This window comes from Geotrypetes seraphini, chromosome 14, assembly GCF_902459505.1.
Source record: "Geotrypetes seraphini chromosome 14, aGeoSer1.1, whole genome shotgun sequence".
Taxonomy (NCBI): domain Eukaryota; kingdom Metazoa; phylum Chordata; class Amphibia; order Gymnophiona; family Dermophiidae; genus Geotrypetes; species Geotrypetes seraphini.
The window spans coordinates 16431852-16449304 of record NC_047097.1 but is presented as its reverse complement, the minus strand read 5'-3'; the positions used below and the strand labels follow the sequence as shown (position 1 = coordinate 16449304).

At 40.4% G+C, this 17453-nt stretch overlaps 1 protein-coding gene across 1 annotated transcript in view; it reads right to left on the bottom strand.

Moving 5' to 3' along the window:
• The window catches only part of ONECUT1 (one cut homeobox 1), a 70437-nt gene extending 58745 nt beyond the window's left edge, over positions 1–11692 (bottom strand). The window contains exon 1 of the mRNA XM_033921104.1: positions 10603–11692. Coding sequence (XP_033776995.1) covers positions 10603–11692 — 1090 coding nt within the window. The remainder of the gene's footprint in view (positions 1–10602) is intronic.
• Positions 11693–17453: the final 5761 nt, after the last annotated feature.

Sequence of the window (17453 nt, the reverse complement as noted above, 5' to 3'; positions counted from 1 at the left end):
AACAGGGATTGGACGGATTCCTGAGGGATAAAGGGATCGTGGGATACTGAGAGAGGTGCTGGGATGTAACACAGGTATAGAAAGCTAACCAGGTAATAAGTATAGAAACCCAACCAGGTCGTGCATGTGCAAGACCAGAGGGTTAGGACTTCGATGGGAAGATAGGACTCAATGGGAAACCAAGGTGGCAAAGGGGCCCCTTCTGGTGATTCAGACAGGTCGTGACCTGTTTGGGCCGCCGCGGGAGTGGACTGCTGGGCAGGATGGACCTATGGTCTGACCCGGCGGAGGCACTGCTTATGTTCTTATGTTCTTATACTGAAATACACCGAGCTCTGTGGTGGTGATACAGAGTTATTAATACTGGCATGCTTATGCCAATAATTATGGCGATTAAAACATGCAGGTGCCACTTTATGCCGTTTTATTGACATCTTTCTGATTTGAAAATGAGCCCTTAATGATCCCAATTTTGGGTTCCATATATAGAATCTGGCGGGTACTGTGTGATCATATAATCCAGGGGTAGGGAACTCCGGTCCTCGAGAGCTGTATTCCAGTTGGGTTTTCAGGATTTCCCCAATGAATATGCATGAGATCTATTTGCATGCACTGCTTTCAATGCATATTCATTTGGGAAATGTAGGTGAAGACCTCTATAAGAACCCCAAAAGTTATATTTTGAAGAGAGACATTGTGCTATTGAATTCTAGTTTCTGGACAATCATATCTTTCCCTATCAGCAAGAAATAATATGCTCTATATTCATCTTTGATCCAGAAGGCTGGCAAGCATTTGCTGACTATTACAACATTGGTTATCTGCTGACTAACAGCCTTGGATGTTTTAGGATTACAAACCCAAAACAAGAACAAGAAGATAAGCCCAGGCACCATTACTGCAGGATAAGATGTCCTACCAAAAGTTATCTAAACTACTAATGAAGGACAATGAAGCTCAGGAGGGGAGAGGGGCTGCTCTCAGAAATTATTGAACTTAGTATTAAGAATACATTGTCAGGGAAAATAGAGAGGTCAGTTTTGACACTAGATGACATCATGCTTCAATATGGCTCCGAGATAAATATGCAGACTATACAATTAGTAGATATGATAAATGTGTCAACCCAATAGAAAGTGGGTATGTAATCTGTAACCAGGCTAGGCTACTTGACTAAAAGTATATAAGTGGCTTAATTTTAGGATGGATCCATAGACAGAAGGTGGCCACTCTATGTATCCATTGGCTCAATGTGCTGTACTTTGTTGTTCCATGAAAAGCTGACTTTTGTCTACTGCTAATAAATCTATATTATATACAGCAATTGGGTTGTTGCGAGGTCAGTTTTATGATAGGGTCTGCAGTCTACCTTATCAGGGCTCATTTGTAACTTGATTTCAGAAACCAGTCCAATACACTACAATTTTGTTATAGGAGAAGGGGCATTAATTTACAAAAGGCCTGTTAGATGTCAGTGCTACCCTGAACATTAAAAACTGCAGGATAAAATATTCCCCCCCCCCCCCACCATCAATATCAAAAAGGGTTGGAAATCTACAAAACTGTTTTCAGGAAATGAACATTTTGTAAGGAAAATTTCAAATTTTGGAGGCATTCTTTTCCAAAATGGAGGTATTGTGCCTGACTACTCCCCCCCCCTTTTACTAAATTGCGCTAGCGGCAATTAGTGCAAGGAGCTGCGCTGAATGCTCCGCGCTGCTCCCGACGCTCATAGGAACTCTATGAGCATCGGGAGCAGCGTGGAGCATTCAATGCGGCTCCCTGCGCTAATAACCGCTATCACAGTTTAGTAAAAGGGGGGGGGGGGAGGATTTTTTCTTGCTTTTCAAAGACCAGCACATCTTACCAGCAGGTGCAAATGATTTTCTCTTTTATTGTGCAACCTACTTTGTCCATTTTTCCTTTTACAATTAAAATCAAAGTCTACCTGTAATATAAGCTATTGAGAACAAACTGTGACCTCTAGTAAATAGACCTTTGTTCCCAGCTCCAGCAGCTTTAATACTGGATTACAAACTGAGCCCAGCACTTGCTGAAAATAAACCTCCCTAAGACTGCCGGTAAACTGGAATTATTAAAATTTAAGAAGTTCTCCTAACTTATGTGCTAGGTAAGGCTCTCCAATGCCTCCTGTTACATTACATTAAAAAAAGAAGGAAAATTGCACTGTTTGGAGCCTGCTGGACTGCTAAGACATCACTAAGGGAATACAGATTTACGTCATAAATGAGGTTGCAGAGACAGACATTTACTATAATAAAGGAATAAGTGTAAAGACAGTAGAGCAGCTACAGAACCAAAATGTATAGAAATAAATGTGAGGACCCTCATTGATTTGGCCTAGGATTATGAACTATGCAAGCCTGAATGGTTTTACCGTGAGAGCCTCGACTAACTCCACACATTGAGGGCCATTATCAAAAAGGACGTCTAAGTCTGATTTGAGCATTTCCCGCAAGACGTCCACATTTGGAGGCTCAGAAACAACCATTTTTCAAAGACAAACTGCTAGACATCCAGAAATGTGAAAATGGCCAATATCCAAAGGACGTCCAACCTAACTTTATACCGCCTTTTTGACCACAGAAATGTCCAAGTCCAAAACATCTCAACCCAGACCATTTGGACGTGGGAGGGGCCAGCATAAGAACATAAGAATTGCCGCTGCTGGGTCAGACCTGTGGTCCATCGTGCCCAGCTGTCCACTCACGCGGCGGCCCTTAGGACTGGCCACATAGATATCCCAACAAAGCTGTGGCACACCTTAGAGAGCACTGATGAGAACTTCACATAAAGGGTGCCAGATATACAGCTCACCATAAACCCCTTATAATTTTTGGTTAACCCCATAAAACTCCCCCAAAACCTGCTATACCCACCTGTCTACCAAAACCAATAGCCCTTATGACTACAGATGCACCTATATGGCAGAAGAGTAGGGTATTGGTGGGCTCACACTTTTCACCATAAATATGTGGTTAGAGTGGCTTATGGGCCTGAGTCCTTCTCTCGATGGTTCACTAGCCCATCCACCAGGCTACTTAAGACACCTTTGTGCTGCTCTACTAGGCTTTCCCATACCGAGTGCTGCTGTTCTAGAAACAGGGATGTACTGTGTCTTTTAGATCTTTCTGGGGTGGGAGGAGGTTAGTGACCACTGGGTGAGTGTGTAAAGGGTCATTACTTAATCCCTCCAGTGGTCATCTGGAAAGTTTGAGTACCATTGTGGGAGAGTGAGGCACAGTGTGTGGCGCAGTGGTTAAAGCTACAGCCTCATCACCCTGGGGTTGTGGGTTCAAACCCACGCTGCTCCTTGTGACCCTGGGTAAGTCACTTAACCATTTCCCCAGGTACATTAGATAGATTGTGAGCCCACCAGGACAGATAGGGAAAATGCTTGAGTACCTGAATAAATTAATCTAAACCGTTCCCTTGGGAGAACGGTATAGAAAATTAAATAAATAATAAATAAATGTAGACACTTCTAAAACAGGCCTAGCCCAAAGTGTCTAAATTCTGTCTAGGACATCCAAGAAAAGGTTTGATTATCACTGTAAGACGTTCAAGTCCAACCCGCCTATAACATGCCTCCTAAAATGCCACTAGATCTCTGGACACACAGCGGGCAAAATGCCTTGCTAGATGTCCAGAAAGTCAGCTTTGAAAATCGGCACTTTGATGTCATGGTGATTAGGATGTCCAAGTGGACATCTTTATTTTTTGATTATGAATCCCATTGGCTAATGGACTTTGCTCTTTTAAACTCAATGCTTGTTTTTTTGGGGGGTTACATTTAGCCACTTTAAATGCTAAAGCTAAACTGAAAATCTGCCTGACTTTACTGGCACGTTGCCTCCTACAAAGCAGAATTCAGTAGTTCCAATGGTTGACTGATAATCATGGTCATAAAAGTCACAGGACTTGCACCAATGCACTCATTCCAAGTAAACTATCTACACTCCAGTATGGAACTTCGGTTCTTTAGAGTCTAAAAGTTCAGGAAAGCCTACTGGACTTTCAGTCTTTTTGCCTTACAACTCACCAGAGGCAAATATTTGGAAGAAAACAATGTACCCCCACCCATGCTTTACTATTAAGAAGTGACATATTTATGCTTTGCTATTTACACAAATCACTCCACAATCATAGTTATTTTTAGAGCTATGCATGCATTTGTTTGTTTGTTTATAGTTGTACCTGGCATTTAGAAAGGTTGTCCATTAGGTCATGACTTTAAAGTTAAAATGTTTCAGCATTCTGATTGGTCAAGTATCCTTTCAATGCAGGAGCCAACCAGGTGGTGCCAACCAATGGTGAAGCCGCTTTAATAAAATAAACGAAAGTTTGCAGCAAATGTTCAAAAATTGTTATTTTACTAAATATCTGAAAATTTGGTGGCATCAGATGGCCAAAGGCATGCATTTTTAAGTGTGATTTTTGTTGCACCGTTTAAACGATCACTAATCAGATTCTGGTGAATTTCGTTTGGCATGCAACAGGACCGTGGTTGACATTCACACAAAAATTTGAACCTGATCGATTCACGTTAAGGAATTTTATGATGCTTCCATACAGTCAGACAAATTAAACAACCACATAAGCGCTTTTCCTATTTTGTTGAAAAGTAGTGGAAATAAACACATTTGAAGTACTAAATGTTAAGATGACTCCCCCCCCCCCCCCCCACCAGGCATGGATTTGATTAATACAGCAGGCAGTAGTAAATCAGGTTCTCCTTAGACTGGAAAGAGAGGTGGTTATTGTATTTCTAGGCAACTCGTATACTTGAAATTCGCAGCCTCGGTTTTTTTGCTTGTTGATATATTTAACATAAACAAATATAACATGTATTATCAAGTAAAATAACTTAGAGATTGGCAAAAATATATTTTGAAAAATAATAGTTTCACAAAATGGTGCATGACTTGGTTTGCAAATACATCGGACTATTTGTGTGACGTAATGTTTACTTCTTACTTTGAATGGCATTTCTTTTTCACTTTGGGAAGCTCATATATTGTCTTTGGTCGGGAAAACTGAATTTTAATATTAAAAACAACTTTTCTAAAGGAGCTTGTATCTTCTATGTATGAAAATGTTTGTATAAATTAACAGAAGGGTAATGATCACCTCCAAAGGTTTTGATGTGCACGCCACTAATTTAAGAATTCATAACGTTTCTCCCTTGCATCACATATAGAAGCTATGTTCAGAGTGTGACAAATAACATTACATGAAAAGTGGACTGATTGATTTACTTGGTGTGTGATGTCATCCATCGTGATGTTAATTTTTTTAATGTTAATTTTTATTTGGAAAACAAATGTGAAGAATTATACTTAATATAGTAGAAAACTGGTTATCAACTCAGATTTTCAGAATACTCACAAATGAATATGCATGAAGCAAATTTGCATGCATTACCTCCATTACATGCAAATATATCTCAGGCATATTCATTGTGGACATACTGAAAACCTGACTGGTTGGGTGTGTCCCTGTCCCTGAAGGCTGGGATGAGAATCACTGGTCTAAAATAAACGATAGATTTTTCGGCAGCCTTCCATATGAATTCCCCCATAGATCCAGTATGGTGGAAGAACATTAGTGCAAAGGCTCTTACCTGTGAAGAAGAAAATGCTAAAAGTGAAAGGGGTGGTGGTAGTAATGAATATTCCGTCATAATTTTGAAATTGCATACCAGACTTTCATTTCAGCTTATGCTTACAAGTACACCACAGTATAATTTCAAGATTCAAGTTTATTAAAAAAAAATTTTAAACCGCTTAATCAGGTTTCTAAGTGGTGTACAATATAAAATTTACCTAAAAACAAATTAAAAATCAGGGAAACTAGACAAAACCAAAATGGCTTAGTAAAACATAATAGGACATATGGACTTACTTCAAACAAGAGGAAAGAAAGGGAAGAACTACAATCGTGAAAGAAAAGGCAAAACAAAAAAGGAAAAAACAATGGGTTAGGGTAAAAAAATGATAAAATTTGTTTCTTTTGTCTTTAAGAGGACAGTTATTGTCCAAAGGCATCCGGGAACAAAAATGTTCTTGCAGTCTCCCAAGATCCAACAAACTGCAGATGTATAGCAAACAACAACCCTCCCCCCCCACAAGCTCCCCCCCAAAAACCAAAACAACAACCCCCCAACCAAAACAAATGAAAGAAATGCAAGGGCAGAGCTTGTTCCGCTGGCACTTAATAGGAGAAGTTTAAAATTTAAATCTAGAGGTTGCTTGTGTTCAAATGAGGGAGGGAAAATGCTGCCTTGGGATTGGTAGGGTGATGCCCTGGGAGAAGCATTGAGGGTGGGGTTTAAGGAGCTCCCTGGGATGATTAGGTCTGATTCCTGCTCCTTGCTGGCGGCTTTACCTGCTTCCCTTCATTTATTGCCTGATTGTTAGGGATATGCATTTAGCCCTTTTGGCCTTCTTTCTGTCGCACCTGAGTTTATTCTGGTAATGGCGGTGAGAATTAATGATTTGTGAATCTTAATTATGCTAGGCTGTAAAATGAAGTTGTATTGTTGGGTTAATCAACTCTGTTGTGTTTGGAGGTCCATGCTTGCTCTCTAAGCCCCCAGCAGAGTATGGTGGTGCGTGGATGAGTTGTGGTGTGTAGCCACTTAGCAGTCATGGCCAGTAGATTTTCATGGGGCGGTTATTTATCTGATATATTTGTGTAGCGGGGGTGTGGATCATTGATTGCTTTGTTTTCAATAAAGAGAAGCTGCCTTTATTGTTCTTGGTTACTTTGTGTGGGTGGGGGTTCGGCATTTTTCTAGGGTGGAAGAAAGGGGTATTTCAAGCTCCCCACTTTACACCCAAAAATGAGAACATAAAAAAATCTCCAACACCCCCCCTAAAAACCCCCACAAAACAAACAAACAAACAAAAAATCAAACAGGCAGATGGCACTTCCAGGTGGAAAATTATATTCTCTAGGCGATACCTATAATAAAAACTATACCTTCCCTGTAGATTTGTTTACGTTTTTCAATGATCTATTGCATACAAATGAAAGTTGCAAATTGATATCTTTGGTGATTTTAAATCTGATATAGATTGTAAGCTCTTTCGAGCAGGGACCTCTCTTCCATGTTTTTGGTGTACAGCGCAGCGTAAGTCTGGTAGCACTATGGAAATGATTAGTAGTAGTATACATAGGAGCCAGCTCTGTGGGTGCCCTGGGTGCTCGAGCACCCCCAATATTGAACAGGCTCCTTAACTATGTCCAGAGAGGTTTAGCACTTCTAATAATTTTGGTACGTTGGTTCCTATGGCAACAAGACAGCGCTACCAGGCTGCCCAATAGCACTAAGAAACAAGAGGTGCAGAATTATTTCTCTACATATACTGTACATTGCTGGGTAGCATGACTTTCAGAGACAAGGGACATTACAGATTTATTGACAGCAACCGGACGACTAAATTAGCCTCTTATGACCGAAGGTCTTTCTTAAAGCTCTCTGAAACTGGAAATTCATTTTGCACCATCTCCTTTTAAAGATCTTGAAAGGGTGGCGAAGAATCATACAACGAAGCCTCCATAACGCCCAGAGAAGTGGCAGAAACGGGCATCAATTGAAAATGAGAAATTGATGGAGTGAATGAAAGAAGTAGGCTCTGCATTTGGTTTGGGTGCCATGCTAAATGTCTGGAGGGAATGGGGCCCGTTATTACTATGGCGAAGGGCTAGCCCTGTGGCTACTAAGGCTCAGGCACAGAATGCCCTGCTGAGCTCAGGAAGTTCATGCAAAGAAAGATAATGCATTTCTCTTATCAACAGAATAATTCATTCAGAGAAAAAGCAGCAGCTTTTCAAAGCATTCCCTAATAGGCTCTGCGGTAACCAACATTCATAAGGCGTTTATGAAAACAATCAGCCATTAATTTGAGCTGAAATGTAATAACGTGTCTAGATATTGGGTTGTTATTATATATATATATTTTTTAAAACCCGCACAACTCTGTATGGGCAAGTATTTGTTCTATTACAACACCTGAAATGTAAACAAAGATGAAATTATTGGATGAGTATTTCTGACAAATTACCGTATATACTATTTTAAAGATTTTAAAAGTGTATATTTGTTTAAACTATTTTTCATCGATTGTATTGCCTATTGAAAGATTAAGAGCATTTTAGGGGTGCCTTCTTGACATTTAAAGATACTGCAGTTTGTTTAAAAGAAAGTTAAGTGCAAAGGGGGATACATACAATAATTGTATGTAGTGCATAATGGAATATAATGTAAGTGTGGTCAGCATCTAAGAATTATAGCTTCTTCTAACTCTAACTTGGGGGGGGGGGGGGGGTGCTGAAAAGTTCTCAGCCCAACCAAGACCAGAATGGGTTGGATGCGGTTCAATCAATGATCCGAAAACAAGGTCAAAAGCACCGAATTTCGTTTCAACGAAATAAGATGACATTCTTTTCAATAACGCTCAGAATTTAGGACATCGGTTGACTGGGCTGAAAACTTTTCAGCACCCCTTCGTATGTAATAACTGCCCACCTACAACGGACCGAGAGATATTTCATTCGTTCAGACTGTTTTGGGCTCTGTTCGTTCTCAGATAACACCAAGAAGGGCTTTCCAACATATTCTAATTCAAGCGGTTGTTTCCAGTTATTGATCCATGTAAATAAATGGAGATTCAGCTCGACCAAATTGTCGTAAAAAAATACACTTCACGCTTAATCGTTAGCTGGAGATTTGAAACACAAACTGAACTCCACACTTCCTCCGTGGCAAAACTGCTGCGCAATAACAGTTTATTTCGTAATACCCATTTTATAATCCATTGAATAAAAGGAGAATTAATGTCGGCTAACAAATGAAATGCTACCATTAAGGCATGAAGCTCCCATAAAATTAAATCCCGCTTACTTGGAAACTACATAAGAAATAAACAATTTGGGGGGAACTTTAGGTTATTTAGAAACCCCCCCCCCAGATTCATTTATTTATACAGGCCACAAATATAGCTCGTCTCTTAGGTTTGCCTTTGAAGCGGATCGGTGACCCTGACACCAACTAGCATTGACTGTCTCGCGCTCTCTGGGGACAAATTAATGGAGACCTATCAGTTAATTAACAAACCTTCATTCAAGGAATCACCATCATAATAAAGCCAGTCGCAATACAATGTCAATTCGGAGGGGGAAGAAAACCAAAACAGAAGGGAAACGCGCTTTTTTTTAACAACTGGGGGAAAAAAAAAACCTTCTTGAACAGTAACCAGGAATCAATTCCTTGAGTTGCGCTGGATTTGCCATCATCACATGGAATATTCAGAGTGTAAGTGATTATGTTTCTAAGGTCTATGGGTGTATGCGCGCGCACGCCTGTTTGTGTGTGTGTGTGTGTGTGTGTGTGGTATAGATATACAGTATACCTAAACAATAGATCCACACGGCCACCACATATACACCTTGTAAACACGCTGATACAAATGATTGCTACCGTGAATCTTATTTTAGCCCCCTTTCTCCCAGAAACCTTTAAAATAACAATTTTCATACTTTTGCAACTCCAAATTGCAGCAATTTATGCAAAAAACAAACAAACACAAAAACCCCACCAAAACAAAACCAAAAACCAACAACCCCAAACTAGCAAACAAACAAACGAATTAATTGAGAACGAGCCAAGTATAAAACAAACGAAGCACGTTTTCCTTTTCAGAGCAAGGACTAAAAAACACGGTTGGCTTAAACCGGCAGAGCTTCAGTTTACAAAGATGCACAAATATATATTTCAGGGTAATATCAATTCATAGAAATCACCACCACATTCATCTCCCAAATACAATGGCATGAAACGTTCGCACCCAGTGGAAGCTAATACTCTCAGCCATGAACAATCATAATAATAATAATAAAACTTTATTCTTCTATACCGCCACAATCTTGCGACTTCTAGGCGGTTTACAATCAAGAGAGCTGGACATTCAGCGAAATTAAATAAGCAGATATTCACAGGAAATACAATACAATAATCAAGAGAGCTGTTCACCAATCGGTGAACACTGAACTTGATACACCAAAGCAAAGCTCAGCAAATCTTCAGGTTCAAACAGCGACATTTTATTGTGGAAAAAAACTGCGTGCCTGAGGTTTCCGATGTGAAAATAGCAATGTATCTACTATCTATCTATGTGTGTTGGGGGGCGGGGGGGGGGAGGATGTTGAAAGTGAAGGTTGAGTTTGCAGCAATACAACTTCAGACACAAAAGCTTGGACAAATTAGGTACGCCTTTTTTTTTTCCCTCGTCAGGATTTATTAGGGACCTACATACAAGTAGGATCATGAGAGCGAGAGAGAAAGAATCCAAGTGTGATGTGTGCAAGGACAGAAAAACTCGTTCACTGTTGCACAAGCATATCTATTACCATTTGGGCCCCAAAGAGGAGGACTTTTGCAACACGTACAATATGTGCCCATATGAAGGATTGCTCCTATTCTAGCATAGTAAGGCAGAGGTCCAATCTATTCTAGGCTAAAACTCTAGATTGTGTCTGAACAGAGACAGAGAGACAGATGCATTGTTTAAGGCTCACCTGCCAGTCTGAGAGCCGACATTCTTTGGAACTCCGGCTCTTGCAACCACTTCCACATTCTTCGGAAGGTCTCCCGGCCGGACTTGAGCTTGCTCCAGGGTTTGGGGTTCCTCAGAAGATCTGAGAGAGTCCCTTGGGATCGGCACAACACCCTCTGGGCGAAAATCGCCTGGGGGATGCTGTACCGTTTGAGCTCGGTGGTGATCCTCTGAGCTACTTCTTTGGTATTGATTTCTTCCATTTGCCCTGAATTACTTCCATTATTAACCTGTGATCCAGTCATAGAAGAAGGATTTTGCTCCCTGGTAGCGCCCAGAATCTGTCCGTGAGTCTGGGCATTCAGATGGGCATGGGGGTGATGTGGGATCCCGTTGATAGGCACCATGCCAGCAGATGGCGGGGTTAGATGTTGCTCACCATGCCTGGACAACATGGCTGGATGGTGGGCTTCAAATCCATTGGGAGTGAGCATTTTCTCGGCGGGCATGGTGGCACCGGGGTGCGCATAGTGGGGCAACCCTTGCTGTGAATTGTGGATGCTGCCCAGCCCCGATCCAGATAAAGGAGAAAGGCTCTGCCCCATGCCGGTTACATCCTTATGGTAAGGGGTGTAGAGATTGTTCATAGAAGCTAGGCTTCTTTCGTCCCTCATCAAGGTGAAGCTGCCGCTCACGTTGCCCGGGATCCGCTGGTGGGGATGGTGGTGGTGATGGTGGTGGTGGTGGTGATGGGGGAACTTATCCGAGACGGTCGAGATGGGAGGTAGAGGCTGCAAAGGGGTCAACGTGGTGTATGTGCTGCTCATGCTCATCCCAGGGGGGGTCTCACAAGCCATAGTCATGGTGGGGTGCAGGGGCGCCGACAAAGCATGATCGGGAGGTCGGTGGTGGTGGTGGTGGTGGTAGTCGCCGCTGTCCAGGATGGAAGCCATGCCCATGGAGCGGGGGTGCGCTGGCAAGTGATTGCTGCGATGGGCCACCGAGCTCCTGTGATGAGGGCTGCCGTTCATCAAATCGACCGTGGTGGGCACCGGCTCATGGCTCACCCCGTGAAGATCACCAATGTTCTCCATCGTCAGCTGAGCATTCATTCTTAGTCGTGCAAGCCCTTGGACACAACATCTATCTGATCTATTAGTGAAAGGTCCAAGGAAGTCTTCACATTTGACGGATGCAGGGTTTCTGCTTGTAATATTTAGTATTTTTTTTTTTCGGGGTTTTTTTTTTTTGGGTGGTGGTGGTGGTGGTTGTTCTTCCAAAATAATTTCAAGGCCCCCGTTCTTTTAAAACAGCATCTGCAGCCGTGATCGGAGTCTGATCGTGCCCCTCGCCATCTCTAGCCATGTCTCTCCCACTGTTCCAGCGTCTTTTGGCCACAGCTCGGCTGCTCCTGCAGCTGCCGAAGGAGAGGGCGCGTGCGCACTCGGGGCCGAACCAAGCTCCACACCGCTTTGTGACATCACTATCCATAGTAAGGAAGGGGGAGGAGCGGGGGGACGTTTATTTACTCTTCGAACCAGCGCCGGGGAAGCAAGAAAGCAGGAGTTTTCGCTAGCATCGAACGAAACCCAAAGCAAAACAAGATAAAAACTTAAAAATTGCACCTCACACAGCCCTTTTCTAAACGAACATACTCCATTGCAAATCTATCTGAGCATTCAGTGGTGCAAAACAAAGGAGCCAGATTAAGAAGAATGCCTTTTAGTTTCTGCATTTCTGGAATGATTATCTATGCCGGTTCTATTTCCGCGTACGATTACTTTGGCTTTTCCATCTTAACAGCAAAACAAACACCCAAAACGCAAATGAGAATTTATTAGTATATATAAATATATATATAATCTTCTTTTATAGGCTAGGTAGAACTGATCGGAGCGTTACAGCAGTTGATTGCTAACATGAATCCAATACGAGTATAAACTTAGAAATAAAATACGTATTATAATCACTGAAGTAGGTCACCAGAGAAGCTCCGTCTACAGAGGCTTCGTCTCTCTTCTTAGCAACACCCCTGGCAGATCTGAGAATGAGAAATCTTACTGCTGTAATTAAATATCCCAGTCCCTCCCCTTTGATGACTTAGCATTTAGAGCGTGTGCGAGTCTCTTTAAATTGCATTTTAATATCAACTTCCGGGTTTCCCCCCCCCCCCCCCCCCACTCAACACATCAGGGTACAAAATCGCGGCTCCCTATTTAAGCAGCCAACAAAAGCCGAGCAGATGCGATCCAGATTAGCAGAACTCTGGTCTGTCCAGGCTCGGCGCTCTTTAATAACGCAACTCGTTCTTAACGCGACAGGTTGAGCAATCCCGTTTGGATTCCTTTTTCTTAAAAAAGATTAACATATAAAAAGAGAGCAATATATACGACTCGGGCATTTTAACACTTCTAAAAAAAAAACAACTAAACGTGAATTGTGGTATTTATATTCCCTCCCCTTTGTTATCATGGAAGGGAAAAGGTAGCGTTTTCTTGTGTGCAAGGGGACCTGTAATAGGGTCTGAACTGGCTTTGAGCTGTGGATGTGTTGTGTAGGAGCCCTGAACGATTTGTTGAAGGGGACGAATCGGTGGTTCAGAGGATCCTCCCGACAGCCTTCTGATGGTAGAAACAAAGAAACCCTCCCCGCTTTTTTGCCTGTCTTGAGCACAGAGGTGATCTAGCTGAATACACAGATGTTATTAGTTCTTTTTAAAACTGATTACTAGTTTCTACCATTAGCCGAGCGAGGGAAAAAAAATTGAACAGAGCTTTTAGGTTTCTAAAGAAAGGACAGATGTGTCCATTGTTTGTCCATTAACAGCAATAAGCCAATCCACCCAAACTGGGGCTTCTCTTTCCTCCACCCAAACTGCGGGAGGACCTGACTCATGGCAGGTCGCATCTGTGAGCTAACCGTGATCTCAAAAGGAGACTGGGATCCTCCTGAATAAAATCCACAGTGCTTTGTTGAGGACAAAAATATTAAATATATATATTTTGGATGAATAATAGGCAGTCATGGCTCAATCCCTCCCCCCCTAAAAAAATAATATTTAACAAAAAATCATTTCTTAAAATCTGTTTATATTTGAGGAAGATATAATTCAGTTTTAAGAAAATCATTACATTTTACTAATGCAGTAAAACAAAAATTAACATACAGAAAGTGTATGTAAAATATAAACATTGTGCAGTTAGGGCTTTTAAACTATTATGATTATGTTGATTCTCAGGTAAATTTCCAGCAAGTAAAAGAACAATGATGGCGTACTTTGTCAACTAATAACATTTCTAGCTTGGGGATTAATACATTTATGGCCTAATTACTGATGTTCATATCCCTTTACAAAAATGTGATCAGAGGATATCCAATAGGGTTTAAATTAATATTGCTTGTAAAGTTTGAATTACTAATGTATACATTATAAGATTACATTACACATAATATGCTAAAGGTAACTATAATTGTTAAAGGCAACTTTGATAAACAAAATGCAGATTACGAGAAATATCTTCCCTACACAAAACCATTGCATTTGAAATATCTGTAATACACCAGACACAAATTCGAGGCTCTTGAATTGTGCTTTAAATCCACTAAAATGGCGACGAATACATAAAATCAATCTTTACATTATCATTCTTTTAATCTATTCCCAGCGGTCTGCTTTTGTAGGAGTATAAGCTTTGTTTCTGGTTAGTTTTTTTGTTTTGTTATGGATTTGGGGGGGGGGGGGGGCTTTGTGAAAGGTGTTATTTGTATGCTGTGATAAGATGACGATCAGGCCTCCTTTGCTACCCCTTGTGCTGGTGACAGCTTGCAGTGGTCAGTGGATGGAGAGTAACCTTTTCCAAAGGGGAGTATGTCAAAGGTGACGCTTGAAGACTCCAAAAGACAACAGCTGCCAGTTGAGCAGATTAACTTTTCCAGACTTTCCCCGTTGAGCTTCTTGGAAACTTGCCTGGTGACAAAAACACATACATCTGTCATGGGTAATACCAATAAAAAAAAAAAAAAGTTTTTTTAAAAGCTGTAACATAGAAGTGAAAATCCACATCAAAGATCTCTAGCCCTGCAAAATCAATGAATTTAAAAGGACCATCACTTTCTATGCTCCATTGCAGAGAGTATGCTGGTTTCCCTTGAATTATATAAATCAATACATATATCAGATGTATTTCTAAAATAATGTTGCACCAAGTTTTTTGTCTTTCAAACTTCGACAACATTATTATTCTTTTTTTGTTTGTTTCCAGATCTGTATTTCACGAGGCCTATGCCTACAACTTCTGAACAGAAAAATACCCAGCTTTTTAACAATTCTTATGTTTAACTGTTGGCTTCAGGAAGAAAAAAAAAAAATCGGTGGCATACGAGCATTACACATGAATTTGGCCCAGTCTAGGCGTTTCCAACATCAAAGTGCTTTCAAAGATAATATTTTTGCCCAGATTGCTTCCCTAAAGATTTAACAGAGTGCAATAAGATAATGAACCTTTGATAACTTTTTGGGTGGGTGTATGTGTGTGTGGGAGGGGGGGGGGGACACCCTTGCAAACAAAACAAAAAATGAAAAAAAAAGTAGAAATTGGTAGTTTTCAGTATAAAGTACATCTGTTCATATTCTCATGGTGGTCGATATTTTTCATTTACGCTTCTGTCTCTCTGCTTTGCAAAGAAGGAAATTAGCTTTTTGTTGGGATTCACTCAAGCAGCCTTTATGTGCCCTACAATCTCCAGTTTGCCTATATTTTGCGAGTCCATTCAATCCCAAATAAACCCAGAAATGAAAAAAGAGATGCCTGGCAAAGGTTCCTCCTCCCTTTTAGGGAAATTCATTGGGTTTGTGTAAAGTATTCTGAATAAGTGACCCGGGATGTTTATTAATATGTAAGAGCCGTCTTCAAAGCAATTGTTACAGATCGTCAACTGTATCTCTTTGAATCGGGTATTATTTACAGAGGAAGCAGAGTGCTCAAATCAGTTTATCTAGTCATTATTAACACTCAGGATCGCACACTTAGGGATGTGCAATCAGCTCCTTCTGTCACTTCATCCATTCCAAATTCTAAGCGATTAATTGGATCAGGGAGAAACGTTGAAATCAAAATGGAATTACTCAAATTGGTTTCGTTAACGAAGGAACTCTATTGGTTTTGTTGCGGTGGCGCTGGACGGTACCAGATCAGATCATGCTACAGGCAGGACGAACCCTGGCATTAAGAGCAATGAAAATCATGAGAAAGAAAAGAGAGAGAGAATTTTAGGGGGCATCAATTATTTTGAAATGCTTTGGGATTTTCCCGGAAACGACTAGGATAATCAGGGTTAGTTATCGATTTATTTGCGTTCGGTTTTGCTTACACAGCGACTTCCCAATTTCAAATGCGCCTCTACTTTTTATTTTCTGAGTTGTCTGTCTGTTGGTGCCTTCCACACAGAAAACCGCAATGTTTTATAATGAAGGAACTTATGTAGGCATGCAAAACACTTTAAATAATTTAACATTGGATTTCAGGGGAAAAAAAAATAGCTTTCTTAAATCATCCTCCACAATATAAATTGCAGACTTATAGTATTGCCCTGGTAACTCTAAATTTTTAAAGTAGCAATATTCAAAGAGACATAGATGCCTGTATTAATTATTTATCCACTGATGCCTTTTTTCGTTTCTAACTTATTATTAATTAGGCGCCTCTAGTCTTTCGAAGAGAGCTCCGCAGAGCCAGTTGCAGCTTTAAATATGAATTAAAAGCAAATTCAGGCTACTGTAATGCGAAAATTATTCCATGTCTGGCATGGCAGAGATGAATAACTATGGATCAATACTATGAAGCTATGCTCCACATGACAGGGTTATTGATAGCCCATATTAATGATGTTAATGATGAAAAAAGAAAAACAAAAACTAAATCAGCTTATAAACTTTTTAGCTGATAAATACCCTGCAATAAAACTGAGAGGGAATGGTTTCAGAAGGAGTGGAGTAAAAGGAGAATAAATATTAGAGTATCCGATTTATTGCATGCCCATCTTCAACTCTTCACTAATATTAGATCACCTTATTATAAAGCATTTCAGTCGAAGGGAAACTGAGCTTGTTATAAGTGAAACTTTTTAAAGTTTAATTTGTCAAAATTGCTCCTCAAATACTTTTCAGATCTAGAAAATCAGGAGTGGGCAACCAGTGGCGACCACCAAATAGAAGTTTAGTTTTGTGTGAGTAAGGGAAAAAGTAAGACTTGATCACTGAAATTCTTTGGGTTTTCGCATTATTCCAAATCATTCTCTTCTTGGTTGAGCTGAGAACTTTTCAGCACCCCTTTGTATTTTGGTATTATGACAATTCAAAACTAGTTTTACATTTTGCTCTTAAGATCAACCTGGTACGGTATATTTAAACTGGAACACTAGTATTTTTGGAACTGAAATGGCTAAATTTAATTAATTTAAATCAAATGACCATTTACAGCTCGCCTTAGGTAAAACATTAAAAAAATATAACCCAAATTTAATAAAATAGTAATAAGAAAACCCTAATTCAAATATAACTAAGTATTAATTACATATTCAAAATAGTCATTAACAACCACACCTAATGTAAATAATATGTTGCTCCAGCATTAGGCAGTAATGAAGTACAGTATATATGTGCATTAAATTCTCAAGAAACCTGCCGGGCTGAAGACTTTACCATGACTAGATATCAAGGCAAAAAAGGCATTGGCTGGCCCTGAACCCGTGAACTGTAGCGGTCTGAAGGAACTACCTGGCATAGAGACCCACTTTACAACCTTAAAAAAAACCCTCCTTCCTTACTGGTCTTACTGGCAGATTATTCACTCAACAAAAATCGATTGCATGTAA